The sequence below is a fragment of the Microcaecilia unicolor genome, chromosome 7 (genome assembly GCF_901765095.1).
Source record: "Microcaecilia unicolor chromosome 7, aMicUni1.1, whole genome shotgun sequence".
In the NCBI taxonomy this organism is placed as follows: domain Eukaryota; kingdom Metazoa; phylum Chordata; class Amphibia; order Gymnophiona; family Siphonopidae; genus Microcaecilia; species Microcaecilia unicolor.
This window is the reverse complement of record NC_044037.1, coordinates 25,578,958-25,595,613: the sequence shown is the minus strand read 5'-3', so window position 1 is coordinate 25,595,613 and position 16,656 is coordinate 25,578,958. Positions and strand designations below refer to the sequence as shown.

At 43.7% G+C, this 16,656-nt stretch overlaps 1 protein-coding gene across 1 annotated transcript in view; it reads left to right on the top strand.

Moving 5' to 3' along the window:
* STAG2 (stromal antigen 2) overlaps positions 1–16,656 on the top strand; it is a 583,303-nt gene that overhangs the window by 282,135 nt on the left and 284,512 nt on the right. The window contains 1 exon segment of the mRNA XM_030209778.1: positions 6,537–6,640. Within this exon segment, the coding sequence (XP_030065638.1) occupies positions 6,537–6,640 (104 nt within the window).

Below are 16,656 nucleotides of genomic sequence, written 5' to 3'. Positions count from 1 at the left end.
CGGGTACAAGCGTCCCAGCAGATCACAGCTCGGCAGATGTTGAGATTGCTTGTCCACATGGCCTCCACGGTTCATGTGACTCCCATGGCTCGTCTTCACATGCGATCTGCTCAATGGACCCTAGCTTCCCAGTCGTTTCAAGCTGCTGGGGATCTAGAAGACGTGATCCACCTGTCCACGAGTTTTCTCAAATCCCTGTATTGGTGGACGATTTGGTCCAATTTGACTCTGGGACGCCCTTTCCAAATTCCTCAGCCACAAAAAGTGCTGACTACGGATGCGTCTCTGCTGGGGTGGGGAGCTCATGTCGATGGGCTTCACACCCAGGGAAGTGGGTCCCTCCAGGAACACGATCTGCAGATCAATCTCCTGGAGTTACGAGCGGTCTGGAACACTCTGAAGGCTTTCAGAGATCGGCTGTCCCACCAAATAATCCAAATTCAGACAGACAACCAGGTTGCCATGTATTACATCAACAAGCAGGGGGGCACCGGATCTCGCCCCCTGTGTCAGGAGGCCGTCAGCATGTGGCTGTGGGCTCGCCGTTACGGCATGTTGCTCCAAGCCACATATCTGGCAGGCGTAAACAACAGTCTGGCCGACAGGTTGAGCAGGATTATGCAACCTCACGAGTGGTCGCTCAACTCCAGAGTAGTGCACCGGATCTTCCAGGTGTGGGGCACCCCCGTGGTATATCTCTTTGCATCTCAAGCCAACCACAAGGTCCCTCAGTTCTGTTCCATACTTCAGGCCCACGGCAGACTGGCATCGGATGCCTTCCTCCTGGATTGGGGGGACGGCCTGCTGTATGCTTATCCTCCCATACCTCTGTTGGGGAAGACTTTGTTGAAACTCAAGCAAGACCGAGGTACCATGATTCTGATTTGCTCCTTTTTGGCCGCGTCAGATCTGGTTCCCTCTCCTTCTGGAGTTGTCCTCCGAAGAACCGTGGAGATTGGAGTGTTTTCCGACCCTCATCACGCAGAACGAAGGGGCGCTTCTGCACCCAACCTCCAGTCTCTGGCTCTCACGGCCTGGATGTTGAGAGCGTAGACTTTGCCTCTTTGGGTCTGTCGGAGGGTGTCTCCCGTGTCTTGCTTGCTTCCAGAAAATATTCCACTAAGAGGAGTTACTTCTTTTTGTGGAGGAGGTTTGCTGTCTGGTGTGACAGCAAGGCCTTAGATCCTCGCTCCTGTCCTTCACAGACCCTGCTTGAATACCTTCTGCACTTGTCTGAGTCTGGTCTCAAGACCAACTGTGTAAGGGTTCACCTTAGCGCAATCAGTGCATACCATTACCGTGTGGAAGGTAAGCCAATCTCGGGACAGCCTTTAGTTGTTCGCTTCATGAGAAGTTTGCTTTTGTCAAAGCCCCCCGTCAAACCTCCTACAGTGTCATGGGATCTCAATGTCGTTCTCACCCAGCTGATGAAACCTCCTTTTGAGCCACTGAACTCCTGCCATCTGAAGTACTTGACCTGGAAGGTCATTTTCTTGGTGGCAGTTACTTCAGCTCGTAGAGTCAGTGAGCTTCAGGCCTTGGTAGCCCAGGCCCCTTACACCAGATTTCATCATAATAGAGTAGTCCTCCGCACTCACCCTAAGTTCTTGCCGAAGGTAGTGTCGGAGTTCCATCTGAACCAGTCAGTTGTCTTGCCAACATTCTTTCCCCGTCCTCATTCCTGCCCTGCTGAACGTCAGCTGCACACATTGGACTGCAAAAGAGCATTGGCCTTCTATCTGGAGCGGACACAGCCCAACAGACAGTCCGCCCAATTGTTTGTTTCTTTTGATCCCAACAGGAGAGGAGTGGCTGTGGGGAAACGCACCATTTCAAATTGGCTAGCAGATTGCATTTCCTTCACCTACGCCCAGGCTGGGCTGGCTCTTGAGGGTCATGTCACGGCTCACAATGTTAGAGCCAAGGCAGCATCAGTGGCCCACTTGAAGTCAGCCACTATTGAAGAGATCTGCAAAGCTGCGACGTGGTCATCTGTCCACACATTCACATCTCATTACTGCCTGCAGCAGGATACCCGACGCGACAGTCGGTTCGGGCTTCAGAATCTGTTTGGGGTTTAGAATCCAACTCCACCCCCCTAGGCCCATGTTTATTCTGATCCAGGCTACACTCTCAGTTAGTTGGATAAGTTGTTAGGTCAATCTCAGTTACGTCCTCACCGTTGCGATGCCCAATTGACCATGTTTGTTGTTTTGAGTGAGCCTGGGGGCTAGGGATACCCCATCAGTGAGAACAAGCAGCCTGCTTGTCCTCGGAGAAAGCGAATGCTACATACCTGTAGAAGGTATTCTCCGAGGACAGCAGGCTGATAGTTCTCACAGACCCGCCCGCCTCCCCTTTGGAGTTGTGTCTTCCCTTGTCTTTGTGTTGCTACATACGGGACTGACGAACACGAGGCGGTTCGGGCGGGAAGACTGCCGCGCGTGCGCATCGGCGCGCGAGGACTAGCAAAGGCCTTTGCTAGTGAAGTTTCCGATTGGAGGGGGCTGCCGTGGACGTCACCCATCAGTGAGAACAATCAGCCTGCTGTCCTTGGAGAATACCTTCTACAGGTATGTAGCATTCGCTTTGCGCTATATGGAACAGTCTGTGCTTTTGTTTCTTTGTCACTTCCGCTCGTGAAATGCATTGCTAAAACTGGCACTCAAAAACTGTTGCATTTTAAAACTTGTTGCTCACGTGAAAAAAAAAAATGTGCATGTACCAGGCTACATTGGATGGCAGGCAACCAAACGGTTTTATTAAAGCTTGTGCAGGGTCCCCTTGCCTGGAGAGTGTTGATTTACTGCTGGGTTGCCCTGGAGCCCTTTGTGTCCTGTGTCGTTCCCCCCCCCCCTCCCTCCTTCCTCCGGCATCTGTCATTTCAAGACAGCTGGAGACATTGGAGAGCCCTGTAATTGCTTCAGATCCTGCTGGCAGTGCAGGCGTTTTTTCAAGGTCTTTCTTGCTGTATGTGTATGAGCTATTGATGGTGCTAAGGTTGTCCCTATAGCTACTTCTGATTTTGTTGATTATTGCTGCTATCAATTCCATAAAAAAATAATAATGAATAAATAGTCTTTTGGAACTTTCTGAAATTTAGATTTTTGATTCAGGAAGTATGCTTGGACTTCTAAGCCTGCTTCTTGAGGGATTATACTATATTGATTATATAAAGTAAACATTATTTAAGTCCATGTTAAACTTTGGACAGTTTCTTAATAAAATCTATTAAATCCCTAGTATATTAAAAATTGTTCTTTATCCACAGACAGGCAGGGGCATTGCAGGCACATTGTATGCTGACGTCACCTGATGACTCCTGTGTTCTGGAGCTCTCCTGTAGCCTAGGAGAAGCGCTTGACTTGGCCTGAGCATCTGCATATATTCCTGCTCTGTATCGGACTTCTCCCTGTCTCTCTCCACCTCTCCATGCCCCTCCCCAAAAAAAAAACAAACAAACTTCATAGCATTTTAGTCAGTTACAGCTCTCACTCTTTCTCCTCTTTAGTGGACAAAAAGCCCCCGCAGAATATATAGATAGCTCTATATCTTCTTGATAAATAAAATGTGACTGAAGACATCTGCTTGAGGAGAGAGAACGAAGAAGTAACCATAGTTGCAAAACTTGACCCAGTCCTTATTGCCCTATGTTCCTGTCACCCCATGGCTGCTTAGACTTGGACTGCAGTGTCCCCCCCCCCCCCCGTTTTGTACCATGATCAGATGGTGCCCTTTCTCCACTTTCTGCTTACCTTGGTCTTGGATGTCAGCGTACACTAGCACCAGGCAACAAGTGGGGCTTTGTTTTTCCTTTTTTGTTGTCCTGCTGTGCCCCCAGGGAGATAATTGCACTTCTTGTCCACCAGATTTTACAAGTCCTTCAGCTTAGCATCTTGGCAAGCCCCCACTCTTGATGCTGTCAACTTCCATATGTCTTGAGCTAAACTACAAGGTGCATCATGCACTTGGCCATGATCAAGCACAGTTGCCCCACCATTCTGTTGTATTTGAGGCAGCTATTAAGAAAGCTAAGATTTCTAAGTCATACATTCCTTCCCACTCAAGAAGGATTATAAGATGCTCATTGCCTTTTGGAGGAAGTTTTACAAAGGGCCAAGTTCACACTCAAGATAGTGATGCATCAGCTCCATTGTCAACACTTGATAACTCTGACAGCTGGAGAAATCTGTACCAGCTGTGTCAGATGTTGGTAAGGGCAGCATGCTTGGCATGCGCATTGCCCTGCAGGAGTCAATATACCATCATATCCAATCCCTATTTGATGCCTATGAGAAATGGATAAGGGCCTCGGGAAGATTTGCACAATTGTCTAAAGGATGCATATGGGTTGGGGATAGCTTCTGTGCAGACAAGATGGGCACGTCTGAAATCAAGGACAGCTGTCCCTTTCTGAGATCTGTCATCACCACTTCCTGACATCCAGTACAAGTCTGCCGAACCTACCTATAGGAGACCTTTATGACCAGCAATTTTTCCAGCAATTCTACTGGGTTTTCAGGGTAAACTGGACCGACTGACCTTAAGTCAACCCACCTAACCTTAGTCACAGAAACAGGAAGTGCACGAATGCAATCAGTCTATCATCTTCTCTGCAATGATCCTTGTAACCAATCATAATTTTTGACGTCCTGCCAGTAGAGGGCAAGTGCCTTTGTTTCATACAGGCTTCGAGTACACTGACCATAGACCAGTGTGTCCTGAACATCATCTCCAGGGTGTGTACAAGCTGAATTTTAGCCGTCATCCTGGTGGGTGCACACCTAAGACCACTTCAGAACTTCCCTACCAGCCTGCAACCATACTGGCTGCAAAGCTTGACATAATAATCAGGTGCAGAGCAATTGAAGTACCTCCTTGAGGTTGGGAAGCCTCGGGCCCATTTTCTGCCTGAGCAAACGTATTGTTTTCTTTAAGGAAGAGAAGTTCATAGTAAACTCCCTAGCCATAATACTCTTATTCCTCAGCCAAACGGATTGGCTCGCCTCTCAATCTAAAGAACACTTAAAACCCACATCCCAGTCCTTCAGCAACACTAGTAGTTTCTACGCTTCACTTTCTTAAGTTACCAGTGTCAGTACTGAGTATTTCCCTCCAGCCTCTCTTCTGTGTCCAGAGTTTTCAGAAAATGCCTTGCTATGGTTGCAGCACACCTGTGCCAGGCGGGACACTTTGTATACCCTTATTTCGACAACTTGAAGCCCTGGGCACCTGGAGAGAAGGCCCTTGGAGGACCAAGGTGGACCTGGGAGTTACCCTGGAGAAGGCTGTGAGGATATGCAGATGGGCTGCAAGTTCTCTACAGCACCTGGAAGGCAGCCTCCATTGCCACTCTCAGAAGGTACCCTTCTAAGGCCAGCACATGGACCTCAGTACATAATGTAACAAAACATTGCTGTTTAGACAATGCTGGCTACCCAGGACCATGCCTTCAAAGGAGTACAACCTGTTCATTGCTTGACCTTCCAATTACTCTTACTTCACAGGTTGCCAAAGAACACAGGGTCGATTTACAGCATGGGAATCGCTATACATTGTGCCTGCATTTCCTCTGCTTGAATGTGGAGAAAGCGAAGTTGCCTACCTGTAATGGGTTTCTCTGTAGACAATAGGGGAATGCAGATTTACCCACCCTCCTCCTCCACAGTCAACAACAGTAGCTAATTACTTGCTCAGGACAAGCCGGATTGGTTCAGGAGTTCTATAGAAATAAAGGCCCTCATCCCTCCAAAAATGACCCCGTTAGATCTCTGAGAGAAGTAGATTCCGTTGTCTGCAAGTTGAATGCCTAGTCTCACAAGGTCCACTGTCCGCATGTGCTTTAACCATATTGAGTGTGTTATCTGTAGGTTTGATCGCCTTTTTAGAAAGCACCAATTCCAGGACAGATTCCTGGAAGATTCTGATTTGCATAGTTGATCATTCTTCTCTTTGGTAGAAAAAGTTACCTTCCTTTATCAAGTATTTTCTTTGCGCAGCGAGATACTCAGCCAAGTATATCTTTCCTCTTTTCCTTTTGGTGTTGTCGTCTCTGTTGTTTTTCTCTATATGTAGACAAACCAGCTACAGAAGGAGAGGATATATGTGGCTGAGACTCACTGAGATCTGCTTAGAGGATGGATGGGAAGTCCTGCATGTGCCCAGAAAAATCACTTTTGCTTTGCTTTTCCAGACAACTGTGGACACGTTCTGCATCAGTGCTATCAAATGGCAAAAACTTATGTATATAATGACACTGCCGTCTACTGAGAACACCCTTGATAACTTTGGTTTCACCATAGTTATGTCTTGTATTGATGGTTATAATAATTGCATGTCAAAGGATGTGTTCAAATAATATAATAGTTGAGAGATTTGTGATCTACAGGTCCTAAATGTCAGTTTAAAATCTAGTTAAAAATCGGTTTCCATAATGTTATGTACTCCAGTCATAATTTACTTTTATGAAAATATTAATGATTTAGTAAAAAATGCTTTATATCAGTTTTTTTTAATGTATTAATTTCATTTTTCAGCCTTAACAGATAAGCAAGAAAGTGCACTGATTGAAATAATGCTTTGTACAATTCGACAAGCTGCCGAATGCCATCCTCCTGTAGGAAGGGGCACAGGAAAAAGGGTATGACTAACTATTGATAAATTGTCAGGGGAACATAATTTAGTATATTTTTTAAATTTAAGTTTGGGATTTTTGAAATTATGAGCCTATTTTCCATCTGTAACCAAGAATTAAGAATAACGTAAAATGACAAATACGTATCAATGTTTTCTAAATACTGTATGTGTAGTTTAATATTTAATAAAAGAAAAAAAAACTGGCTGACTGTGACTGCAGCATAGCTTGCAAAGAATGCTGTTGACAGCACAGTGTGAAAGTTTACCTCACTACAGGGGTATAGCCACAGGGCATCTGGAAGGGTACAGGGCCTCTATTTTAGGCTGAAGTCCATCCAGTGGCCCTGGAAAGAGAATATCACTAGCTGAATATACAGGAATGCTGCAAGCTCCATTGCTGCTTAAAGTTGCATTCCCTGACTCCTGAAATGCCTGTATCTGCGCACATAAAGTGAGGCCCTCAAGGAAGAGTGGGCACTTGATTTTATTTAAAGCTTCTGTGTTGTTCAGACAAGATATTTTGCCAGTTGACTATTTTAGTTGTGATTTCTAAACTAGTAGAGTTGATATTGTATATTATTCTCCAAGTAGCAAGGTTGATATCATGCTCTTGGATTGTAGTTCAGAATTGTCAGCTCAGGACAGTAGGTTAATAGTCTTGGGTGGTGATAAACATTTTGGGAATGCCTCCTAATGGACAATTTATAGGAATATTAAAGATACCATAAGTAGTTAGGGGTTTATCAAAATGATTGACACCTACTCTTGTACAGGGAAATACACTTGATTTTAAATTTTTTTTTTTTTTTTTTTTTGCAGCCATTAATTGCCATTTGGAGTTTGAAATGTTTTCTGGTTGTGTGAGCTGGCTATATTTAATTCATTTCAGTTTAAAAGTTGTAGATAGGTTAAAAGATATTAGGAGGCTATCAAAAAGTTGTGTAAAGAGAAATTCCTTAGCGTCCCTCCAGACCAGACCAGGATTGGACTGATGGGTTGTGCTCGGCTTCCAGCAGGTGGAGACTGACTGAGAAAAAAAACTGTGACTCGAGAGCCAATAAGAGCCCTGGTTATGTGACCCTAGCCTCAGTATTTTCTCAGTCTCCAGCAGGCAGGAGGTGAGCCCATTAGTCTCTCTCTTTTTTTCTCTTTTTCTTTTTATTAGGTTAATGATATTATTACTAAGGATAATGCTTCTTCTGTGCATGGGGAATCTCAGTAAGAACCTGGGCAGATAGGTATTTCTTTTCTTGGGCTACCCTTTGGTTAGAAAGGTGTATTGCCTTTGGGAGAGGCAGTCACGATAGGAAGTTAAATTTACTTGTATTTTTTTCTTTCCCCAACATTTTAACGAGCAAGCTGTTTAAATTACTTAAAAAAAAATGATCCTCAGACTGCTATCGTGCAGGCAGCTCTGTGCTCTTCTATTGCTCTTGGGCATTTTTTTCTTATTCTATTTCAGCTGTTTAAAAAAAAAAAAAAAAGATAAGATAAAAAGGGGAAAATAGAAGAAAATAATGTTCACTGCGCCTTTAACGGGCCATTTTCTCCCTCAGAATTTCTTCCTCCGTTCCCTCGCATTTTGAGCAGCGGGTGCCGGCTTGTTTAAAAAAAAAAAAAAAAGGCGCGATGAGTTGTTTCTCGGGCGGAGAGAGATCCGCCATACAGGGGGGACTATAGCAGCTTTTTGTCAGCAACGGAGTGGGATGTTTCGTTGGCATCTCTTTTGTCGGGCGGCATCCGCAAGTTCATGTTTCTTCGTTTGCCAGCTCCGTCGCGTCTGCCTTCCATTATTTCTCATTTTTGGTCCCGCAGCTGCAGCTTCTCCATCGCGGAGTTAACGCAGCCGGAGCGTATAATTTGTCTCTGCTGGGGATGTTTCTTCGGGGCCTATGCTTCCTCCGTTTTTTTTCGAGGTCTATTTCGCTGGTTGTTATTTCTCCGCCGTCCCACTCTACTCGTTGCAGAGGTGTCAGACGCGCTTTCGGGGACCGCCACAGTGCAAGTGGCGCGAATGGCGGCCATTTTGATTCACCCTCCGTTTTCTCCATCGGGGACTTCTCTGTTGTAGGATATGCTGCAAATCCAACAGCAGTTCAGCTCCAAACTGAACATTTCTTATTCCTTTCCTTGCATGGGTTATGAAAACAGGATTCTAGAATCCACATAATATCAGCAGGCAATATTTGGATGAAAGGGTCCCTTTCATATATAGTTATATATCACGATTTCCTTGATTTAAGTTTTAGATATATAACTTGGCTACTAACACTGGTCTTATCTAGTACATAGTTTTTTATCGTTGTCCAGTGTAAATGTGGGTTTATTTTTGTGTTCTGTCATTCTCTTTACCTGGGGCAACGTTCTGCATTGTCTCTAATGTTCAATTGATTAGTACTCTACAAATCTTGCCATAATAACTTTATTCCTTTCAAGAATTTCCCTCAATGGCTGTAGTATTATACAGTGTTTTAAGATTTTAAGAAACTTTCTCTATTTCCTCAATGGCTGTAGTATTATACAGTGTTTTAAGAATTAAGAATCTTTCTCTATAGGCATAGAGCAGATTGTTCAGATGTCATGGGGATATATAAGTTCTCTCATATTCTCTGAGGGACAGTCCTGTCTACCAAGCACCCAATCACTCAACTGCCTCAGAAGGCATGCTTTATTCATGTCTTTCCTACTTTTCCAACTGTCTTGAAGCCTCTCATATTTCATCAGCTTTCTTCTAGTACTTACAGGACATATGACCACTTATGGAAGAAGGTCATCCTTTCAATGTGCATATTTTTCCACTTAAAGATGGTGGGAGTTCTTCAAACTATCTAATTGTGTTTTTGTCTTCGCTATCAAGTCTGCATTGGCAGATTGTAAACATTCTGGTTTTGTTCGGTATGCCCATCCATACCATCTACTGTCCCTTCCTCTTCCTTAGAGTTCCTCTGTTCTTGTCTCAAGCTTTCTTGAATTCTGATACAGTCTTGTCTCCACCGTCTTCACCAAGAGACTGTGGCACAAATTCACCACCCTTTCCGTTACAGTATTTTCCAAGTCTGTCCCTTTTCATTTTCATTCTATCCGCCCTCACTCCAGAGCTTTCTTTCAATTGGAAGGGGCCTCACTCATTGCCTGTGCATTTATGTCATAAGTACATCAGTATTGCCATTCTGGGAATGACCAAAGTCCATCATGTTCAGCATCCTGTTTCCATCTGTGGCCAATTCAGGTTGCAAATGCCACATTCATATCTAATGAGTATGGGTCTGGTACTTCTCAGTGAGGCAGGAGGAATGACCATGATATGAGGATTGGGGAGATTCAGGAAAGTATCAGCCGGTGATTCAGACGTCCGTACTGAACAAATGGTTGAACCTATACCAAAAAAAAAAAAAATACTGTCCGGAGCATGCTACCATAGCTACTGCACAGCTATATTCGAAACTTGCTATGGGATGCCACAGAGATAGGGCTGGGGTAGGTGGCCCTATTTATGTAGTGTCCTTAGCCACCTCTCCTCTCCTCCCCAGAACCCGGAAAATAGCTAGTTTTTGCTTAGCCATTAACCGGCCATTTTCGGCAGCATTCTCCCTTCGGTTCTTTTTTAGATCTAAAAAGATGTCTCAGGGTCACGAGTTTTCGTATGGAGACTCTTCGGTCTATCTTAGTGGCAGTGTGGCGAGGAGAGCTTTTATCGGTCTTGGATATGTCAGAGGCTTATTTACATATTCCTATTCGGCAGACTCCCCGCAGATTATTGCGCTTTACGATTCTAGGGCGACATTACCAGTTTCGTGCCCTGCTCTTCTGTCTTGCGGCAGTTCCCCGCACTTTCACCTAAGTTCTGGTCGTAGTAGCAGCGGCGCTCATGAAACAAGGGATCCTTGTTTCATCTTTACCTAGATGACTAGCTCATTAAAGAAAGTCTTTATCAGCAGAGTTGTCAGGTCACGCACCGGGGGTGCATCTCTTGCATTCTTTAGGTTGGGTGGTGACTGTAGCTGGGCCTCTCATTTGATCTCTCATTCAATGTCTTTAATTTTCTCTCTTTGTTTAGTCAGGTTGGCGCAGGGTCTTCCGTCTCCTCTGCAAGCAATCCTGGTTTATATTTCTTCTTGATGACCTTGGGCCTTCGGCCTTTTCCTTGCTCTATTCTGCAAAGTACAATTTTACTTTCTAGTTCCCAAGAAGGAATTTTCCTTCATCCTATTTGGAATCTCGGGGCCGTCAATTGCGCTATTGAGGTATCAAGTCATTATCACAAGCACCTTCGATCCGTCATAGGGCTGCTTCGTGCAGTGCACTTTTTGGCAGAAGCTTATTTGTATATTTTTTTCGATTTTTCCTTGGGGACCACAGCAATTCGTTTACCTTTTCAGGTGAATTTAGTTCCCCTAGTGTCAAGCGAGGCGGTGAGAGCTCTGTTGGTTTTTGCCATGGCAATGGGTTATGTCATCCGCCAAGTAGAAACTAAGAGGATACTCTTGAGATTGCAGTCAGTGAGACTCCTGACATAGTTGGACATGCGCGCAACTGTAATTTACAAGTCATTTTTTCTTTGTTGTCTCACCCTGGTTTCAAGAGAATGGACTCTTATATTTTCAGTGTTTTCATCTGATACTACTTCACTGCGTCACTTCAGGGTTATCTCTTTTTTGACTTCAGTCTCCCAAACATTTCTTGCTTCTTACGTCCAGTAACAGTCTCGACTGCGGCAGGGATAGACGCTGTCGTTTAGCAGTGGTTTTTTCAACCTTCTATACGTGTTTCCTCCGTCAGCTCTCTGGCGTTGTCTCATATTTATAAAAAATAACTAACTAAATAAATATAATAAAATACGTTCCATTTTTTCATTCATACCAGGCTTTATTTTGTCTTATCGTTTGGCTCTTTTGCGGGCTTGGCTACTTAAAAGCGCATTTGCTTTCTATGCGGCGGTTGCGTGTTTGAGCCTCGTCTCTCTTATTTGTTCTTGGTATATTTTTTCTTGGTTTTCATAAAGGATTACTCTCTTTTTCTCTTCTCCTGCAGGTTGCAGCTGTTGCCGGTTTTCTCAGGTCTGATACGGGGTAATTTTTTTCCCTCATCCTTTTGGAAGTTCTCCTTTGCTCCACAGATCTTAGTCTCCTTCGCCCGACAGTCCGAAATCCTCTTCAAATCACATTCTTATTCTTTCAAGCTCAGATAGGTCCTCGTTTTGGGCTATTTTCTTCTGGTTTTCCTTTAAGGCTTTCCTCTTACAGTGTTGTTTTCTAGTAGCCATTGTTTTTTCTTTAAGGTTTTCTTCTTAAAGCAGTGTTTTCTAGTAGCCATTGCTTTTTCTAAGCAGCAAGTAGGTCTATGTGTGGAGTACTTCTATAGTTGGTTTCTTCTTTTTCGGTCTACTGTAGTTTCGCGTTTTCACCTTTTCCCAATCGGTTTTTGCTTATTGGGTTTGACCTTCTAGCCAGAAGGCGTGAGAGTTTGTTTCTCTCCCGCTATATCTTCACAGTTTAAGGACATGAGAACTTCTATGTGTCCTCTCAGGGAGAGGGCAGTTCCACAGAGTATTACAACATATTCCACAACTTCCGAAGCGGGTTTCTTTCCTTACCACAGTGATTTTTGGGTGCCCTCGGTGCACATTTGTACGGTGGCGACCTAGTCTTCCCTTCATTCTTTGGCTCAATGAGGCAGACTACATGTTCGTTGTCGCCAGGAGGCGGTTTATGCAGTACGAATATTCTCAGCAGTTTTCATAGGATCCCTCCCTTCAGATTACTGCTTTGGTACTTCCCATCAGTCCAATCCTGGTCCGGTCCGGAGGGACGCTAAGGAAGGAGAAATTAGATCTTTCTTGCTAATTTGCTTTCCTTTAGTCCCTCCGGACCGGACCAGGCCCCTCTCATGTTCCGTCAACTCTTTTTAGATTCTTTTATTAAGTTTGGAAGTGTATTCGTTCCTTTACGACACGTGGAATGGTTAAAAAAAAAACAACAGATGCTACTATATATATAAAACTTTAAGTGAGCCATACCACTTCTCTGGTGAGAGTTGCTGGTGAGCTCAGTTGCTGGAATATATATAAAACCATAAGTGAGCCATACCACTTCTCTGGTGAGATTTGCTGGTGAGCTCTAATACCAATGGGCCATACCACTTCTCTGGTGAGAGTTGCTGGTGAGCGCTAGTACTCGGCTTTGCCGAGGAATTTGTGGCTGCTAGGATTCCATACGGCACAGAAGGTCTTTCTTTCTCTCTTTCCTGCTTCGTTAGTCTAATACTGAGGCTAGGGTCACATGACCAGGGCTCTTATTGGCTCTCTAGAGTCACAGTTTTTTTCTAAGTCTCCACCTGCTGGAAGGCGAGAACAACCCATCAGTCTAATCCTGGTCCAGTCCGGAGGGACTAAAGGAAAGCAAATTAGCAGGTAAGATCTAATTTCTTCTTCTTTTTACAGTGGAGAAATTGTCTTATTGCATAACCCATTCTCTGATTTGATTCTTTCCCATTGTTGAAGGCACTGAATAATTTGGTTTATTGAAAAAGTTTGCAAAAATGATTTTTGAAGAGCGTTGGATCTCTTCCTTTGATGGAGTATGTAAGGGTTGGTAGTATCAGGATCTTCATTTAATTTGTTGCCAATTAAGGCAGTTGGCGTGTAACATAAAACTGAGTGTCTTAAGGTGCTTTTTATCAGCTACAAATACTTTGAGAGAATACTTGAACACTAACTCCCACGATATTCAAAACCATTTAACCGGCCAGGAACAGCACCTGGCCGGTTAAATGATACTTAATTGGCTGTCCCATTGGGGTTTTATTTTCTACACACTGTTATTTCTCTTCAGTCTTCTCATTCCTTATGCTCCACAACAAACTTCTCAAAAGCATCTCCTTACTATTCTCTCTCACCATATTTTGCTCAATAGCATCAGAAATTTGCTTCAGTTTCATCATCCCAAACATTGGATTCGATAAGCTACCAGTAACTAGTGTTCAGGAGTGAAGAAAGGAGAGGCACGGTCATAATTTTCTTTTGGCTCAGTAGTAGCTTGATGGTTGTATTTTGGAGCAACTGTAGTCTTCTAATTTAAGTAAAGATCCAGTGCAACTCATACTACATGCATCTGGTGGCAGTTTTTGCTTATATTTTTCTCTGTTTACAGTTTGTGTTCTTGTTCAGTGGTTCCATTTGATAACTTATGCAGACAATATTTGGGTATTGCATTTATGAATAACATTTTGCAAGGCATGGTGGAGGAATATATGCAGTGCAACAGGTTTATCTGGGGGGAGGGGAGGGGTTACAAGATATGTTTTTATGTGGTAGTTTGGATTATTATGATGTGGTGTTTGTTGCTTTTTCTGTCAACAAGGAGTGAGTTTGTATGGTATGCATGCTTGGATGGTGTGGTTGTATGTGTTTACTGCATGTTTTTTGTTTGCAGTATGGTATTCTAGGACAGTGGTGGGGCTGCTTAAGTGGGGAGTGGTGGGGGAGGGGATGGGGAGGGATTTTTGGGAGGGCCAAGTTCCCGTCCAGGAAGGGGGGGGGGGTCCAGCTGGGAGGCTCCTAGAAGTTACTCCAATTCTGGGAACATCTGTCTTTTGCAGGAGATGAGAGAGAGGGAATATGGCTAGTTTGAAATTTCTTACTGTGAATGTGGCAGGCCTAAATTTTCCCAATTAAAAGGAAAAAGCTATGTTTTCTCAAGAAGGAGAGTGTGAATGCATCTTTTCTACAAGAGAGACATCTGTGTGCAGGGGGGGCACAAGAAGTTTCATTGGGGCTGGTTTCAGGAGATGGTCTTCGTCCTATAATTTGAAACAAAGGGGCTATACTGATATATAAAGGAATAGCTTTTTTTCCCCTGTAGGCTCATACAGGACTCTAAAGGCTGATATGTTATCTTAGTGGGGAACTAAGGGATGCCCTGTTGCCCTCTGCAACATCTACGTGCCCAGTGTATATTCCCATTAGTTCTTATCGGACGTTCTGGCAGAGTTTGCTGTTCTCCCTAATTACTACTTGATCCTTGTGGGAGATTTCAATATTACTAGTGACCCAGAGAGAGATTGTAAACCTGCTCGAACAGCTCAGAGGGATAATAAGATGGGGGAGGGGTAAACCTTTTGATGGTGAAACTTGACTTAATTGATGTATGGGGAATGTTTCATTCAGAGGAAGTGGATTTTACTTTTCACTCTGCTGCCCACAGGAGTTGTGGGAAGGGCTGTGTCCACTGATATTTGGAAGTGTTTTTTTTATAGATCATTTGGTAGTGACCTTATGTATGAAATAACATGCTGAGGCAACCGAATGTATGGAAGATGAATATGACTTTGTATTCAGTTCAATCTAGACGAGACCTTGCAGACACATCTGCAGGCTGCCTGGAAGGAATATGTTGCGCATAATACTAACAGGGACGTATCAGATATCTAGAAGCTGGAAAAGCTTTCTTAAGGGGTAGAATAATTGCCTATATGGTTCGCAAACAAACAATACACAACTGGTGGATCTTATTAGACAATTATATTAGAGGCTACATTTTAGCTCCTGATTCACAAGTGAGGGGGGAATATTTGGATTTACGGAAAAATATAGATGCTGTTCTGACACACTGAGCTATGACACACATCAGTGTATACAAATATCACTTTCATTGCAGGGCAAATAAAACTGAGAAATTACTTGCATCTGGCAAACTTGGTACATCCGGCCAGGAAATTGTCATAAATTACACAAATTAGGGGTCCCGCACCAGTATTTATACACACAGGAGAAAGACCCAGTTTGTTCATTTCTACCAAGAATTAGATAGCAAGGGCCCATTTGACACTGAAGAAAGGGAGGGCTTTTTAAGGGGCTTAGCTCTGCCACAGGTGTCTGCTGAACAACTAAAGATGTTGAATGCCTCCATTGAAGCCAAGGAAATTCAACAGGCTATTAGCAAACTTAAATAGACTAAGACTCTGGAGCCTGATGGGATGGGACTGGAGTTCTATAAAATCTTGAGAAATCTTGTCGGCCCTGCTATGGCGGCTATGTGCAGTGCCTTCCAAAATGGGGGTGCATTACTCCTAGAATAGTGTCATGCTCATGTGCTAGTAGGATCCTATCGATCCATCTCTTCATTGAATCAAGACATGAAGGTCTTGACTAGGATCCTAGCACAGCATTTAAATAAAGTGGTTCCATATCTCATTCATACTGATCAAGTAAGTTTTGTAACTGGCCAGGTAATAGTGTCCTTAAAGGAAGGCAGGGCGGGAGGGGTAGGAAGGGAGGAAATGGCAATACATTCCTTGATTTCTTTAGCTTGTAAGTGGGCAGAAGATACAGGGGAACTGTTCTCAGCTGTAGAGCTGCAAGCTTGTGTTTTAGCTGCTGTCAAATGTTCTAGGAATGCACAGCTACAGGAAATGCAATTCAGAACACTTCATAGGTCTTACTTGTCTAGGTTACATGGAGCAAGGGTGTTCCTTTGGGAAGGGGATGATTATATGAAGTATAAACTTCAGAGTGGCACTTTGGTGCATATGCTGGTTGAATGTGACAAATTGGGGAGTTATTGAAAAGGTATTTTGGACCACTCCTGATTCCTGAAGAGTAGCTAAAATAATTGGTAGAGATTGACATCTGTCAAAAGGATATCATCTAAAAATAGGGATATTTTAAATTCCTTGTCCTCCTTTAATTCCCCTAATAGCACCATTAATGTGAATCATTTCCACCTGGGGCTCTACTACTAATGCAAACGAAGATAGACAATGGACCCATCTGGCAAGTCCCTCTAGACTGGCTTTTGGTGACAAAGTAGAGCGCTAAAATCCACTTTGCACATATGGGCTTTGGCCCCAATTTTAGAAACACCTGTTGCACTTAAGCCGCCTTCACGCTATCAAATGCTTTTTCAGCATCAGTAGTTAAAAGTACCATGGGAATCTTCTGGGATGTAGCATGCCATATTAGATTAAGCTTTCACTTAATATTATCTCCATTAGATCACCTTTTTTTCCCACTTTAAATTTTTT